The sequence below is a fragment of the Myotis brandtii genome, unplaced genomic scaffold, assembly GCF_000412655.1.
Source record: "Myotis brandtii unplaced genomic scaffold, ASM41265v1 scaffold532, whole genome shotgun sequence".
Classification (NCBI taxonomy): Eukaryota; Metazoa; Chordata; class Mammalia; order Chiroptera; family Vespertilionidae; genus Myotis; species Myotis brandtii.
Window position 1 is genome coordinate 112209 of NW_005369955.1, and position 2651 is coordinate 114859.

Consider the following 2651-nt stretch of genomic DNA (forward strand, 5'->3'; position numbering starts at 1 on the left):
TGGAGGCCGTGGCGCTCCAGCTGAGGCCTGAGGGGAGCAGGCAGCCGCTGGGAGGACCTGGGACAGACCAGCAGGTGCAAAGGCCCCGGGGCAGAGAAGGGGCGGAGGAGGCGTTGCCATCGGGTCTGGGCGACATGAGGCCCTCGCCGTGGACAAAGGCAGGGGGTGGCTATGAGACGGGGAGGGGGACCCCGACATCCGTAGGAGGAAGGCAGCGCTGTTGGTGCAGAGAACATGACACGCGACGCTGACTCTAGAGCATCGGTTCTCAACCTGTGGGTCGCGACCCCTTTGGGGCCGAACGACCCTTTCACAGGAGTCACCTAAGACCATCTGAAAACACATATATAATTACATATTGTTTTTGTGATTAATCACTATGCTTTAATGATGTTCAATTTGTAACAATGAAATTGGGGGTCACCACAACATGAGGAACCGTATTAAAGGGTCGCGGCATTAGGAAGGTTGAGAACAGCTGCCCTAGAGGGCTGTTTCATTCCCAGCCCGGGGGCCTCGGTCCGTAGCGGAGCCTCTGCTTTCTCGTTCTCCTGGCAAACAAGGGGCGCAGCATTGCTTCAGGCCCCGCCCGGAGGTTGTTTGTCCTGTTTCGGTCCGTCCCGAGGTCAGGGGCCGCTCCCCGGGCGGCGGCTCCGGCTCCGTTGGACCGTGGCTCCGTTTATTTTTATCCTCACACGTGGGCTCTGGGTGTAAGGCCACGGGGATGGCGGGTCCCTGCGTGCTCTTTCCCCGGGAAACCCAACCCCAGTCTGGTCGTGAGACAAACATCACAGATCCCGCAACGCCTCGGCCTTCCTCAAGGTCACAGACAGCCAGGCACTCGGGGGAAACCGTCGCGGCTGGGGGCAGCCTGGGCCCGGAGCCGAGGAAAGATGGGGGGACCTGGGGGGACGGGAACAGAGCGTGGAGTCCAGTGATCATGATGGGTCAGTCCTGACGCGTCCGTGGTAACATCGCATCGCCGAGCGTCACCGGGAGTGACAGCAGACACTGGGCGGGGGGTGGGCGCCACTGTCTCGGAACTTTCCCTGTAAATCTAAGACTGTTCTACATTAAACATTGACTTTAAAAGCCCACAGTGAGTCACACCAACAAAAGCGAATCGGGAAAGGAACCAGGAGAGCGAGCCTTGGCGACGCCGGGCGTCCGTCTCGTTATGGAGCCCGAATGCCGTCGCCGGACGCGCCTCATGGCCTCACCAGACCCGAGCCCCCTGCGAGGCCCACCTGCCCTCCGAGTACGGCTTCCTGACTAGCTCCCCGTCACGCTGTGTGGCTTCAGGCCAGGCTCCCGACCTCTCTGGGCCTAGTTTCCTCCTTGTGCACCATCTGCGGCCACAGCATCTGCTTCCCCCGCAGCGTCGTGAGGGGTGGGGTGATCCACACGCACTGATCCACTTGGCGGATCGGGCAGCGCTGATCACAGACCCGAGCACGGCGCCCTGCGGGCCCCACGCCCCAGACGGTCCCTCTCGTCTGCTCACAGCCCCCCCGCCGCCCGCCGCACTCCTTGGGCCTGACTGCGGCCCCGGGAGGGAGGTCTGGCGGGTCTGACACCTAGTTTCCTGCTGGAGAAGCTTAGGCCCGGGGTGCGGGTGACCCGTCTCGGGGACTCTGAGCTCGTTCCCATCCACCCACACGTCCCAGGGCCAGGCCTCCACCCCCATCTTCCCCCCGGACTCGCGGGCCCAGCAGTTTCCCCGTCTTCTTCCCACGGACCCCGCACACCCGGCCATCAGCTCCCCAGCCACCCCTCTCGGGCCCGTCCCGAAGTCTCCGGTTCGGATGACCAACCGCCTCCTGCCAGGAAAGGCCATGCCGCCTTCACTCACCAGGCTGCATACAGGCCCCTCCTCCCCGTGCCAGCCCCTGAGCCTGTGGCCGGTCAGGCCGCCTGACCTCTCTGAGCCCCACTTTCCGTGAAATGCAGGCGATTAGCAGGAGTCACAGAGCCGCGGGGCCCTGAGCTCGGCCGTGCGAGACCCCCAGCCCCGCGCCCAGCCCAACGGAGCCGCAAAGAGGTTTTCCCTCCTTCGTGGTGAGTCACGGGGCATCTGGAGACGGCCCCTGCCTCCCACACCGAGCACAGAAGCATCGCTTAACATATAAAACAACATTTTGTGGTTATTAAAGCAATAAGCATTGATTGCAAACACGACATAAAATAAGAAACGGAGACAATACCTGGAGGAATGATGAACCGGAGGAAAATTACGGACAACTCATCCCCTGGAGCCATTAAGCTGGTGGTGAATCGGTTTTTAAGCTTCTCTATCTTCGTCTCCTCTGGAGAGCGGAGGCAGCTGCAGGGGTGGGAGAGAGTCACGAAGTGCCCGTGGCCACGGGCCCACGGCCGCCTCGCAGGCAGCACCGTCCCTCCCACCCTCACCCCCACACCCCCGTCGATAAACTCAAATCCGGCCGTCCCCGCGCTGCGCGGGCCTCTGCGTCCGTGTGCCCCATGTGCCCGTGGTCCCTGTGACGGCCCTGCCGCCACTGGTGTGTTTGTTCCCAGCTTTGCACACCCAGAGGCTGAGACTGACGGAGCCTGAGCCAGTGGCATCACCGCCCGCCCAGCCAGGCGCCCTGTGGGGAGACGTCCCAGGGGAAACCGCGGGGCAAGGGAGTGAG

The 2651-nt window shown here is 62.9% G+C and overlaps 1 protein-coding gene across 5 annotated transcripts in view; it reads right to left on the bottom strand.

Annotated features, from left to right (window-relative positions):
* Positions 1 to 420: 420 nt before the first annotated feature.
* Positions 421 to 2651, bottom strand: part of LOC106728080 (synapsin-1-like) — a 3877-nt gene continuing 1646 nt past the window's right edge. Inside the window, exons 1-2 of one of the 5 annotated variants that reach the window (XR_001364328.1) lie at positions 1248 to 2193; positions 421 to 1057 (exon numbers count right to left, since the gene is read on the bottom strand). Coding sequence is in view for 3 of the 5 variants with exons in the window: in XM_014549018.1 (XP_014404504.1) it covers positions 824 to 903; positions 2205 to 2323 (199 nt within the window). In the remaining 2 variants the exon portion in view is untranslated. The other 4 variants (XR_001364329.1, XM_014549018.1, XM_014549020.1 and 1 more) reach the window with 4 other exon arrangements.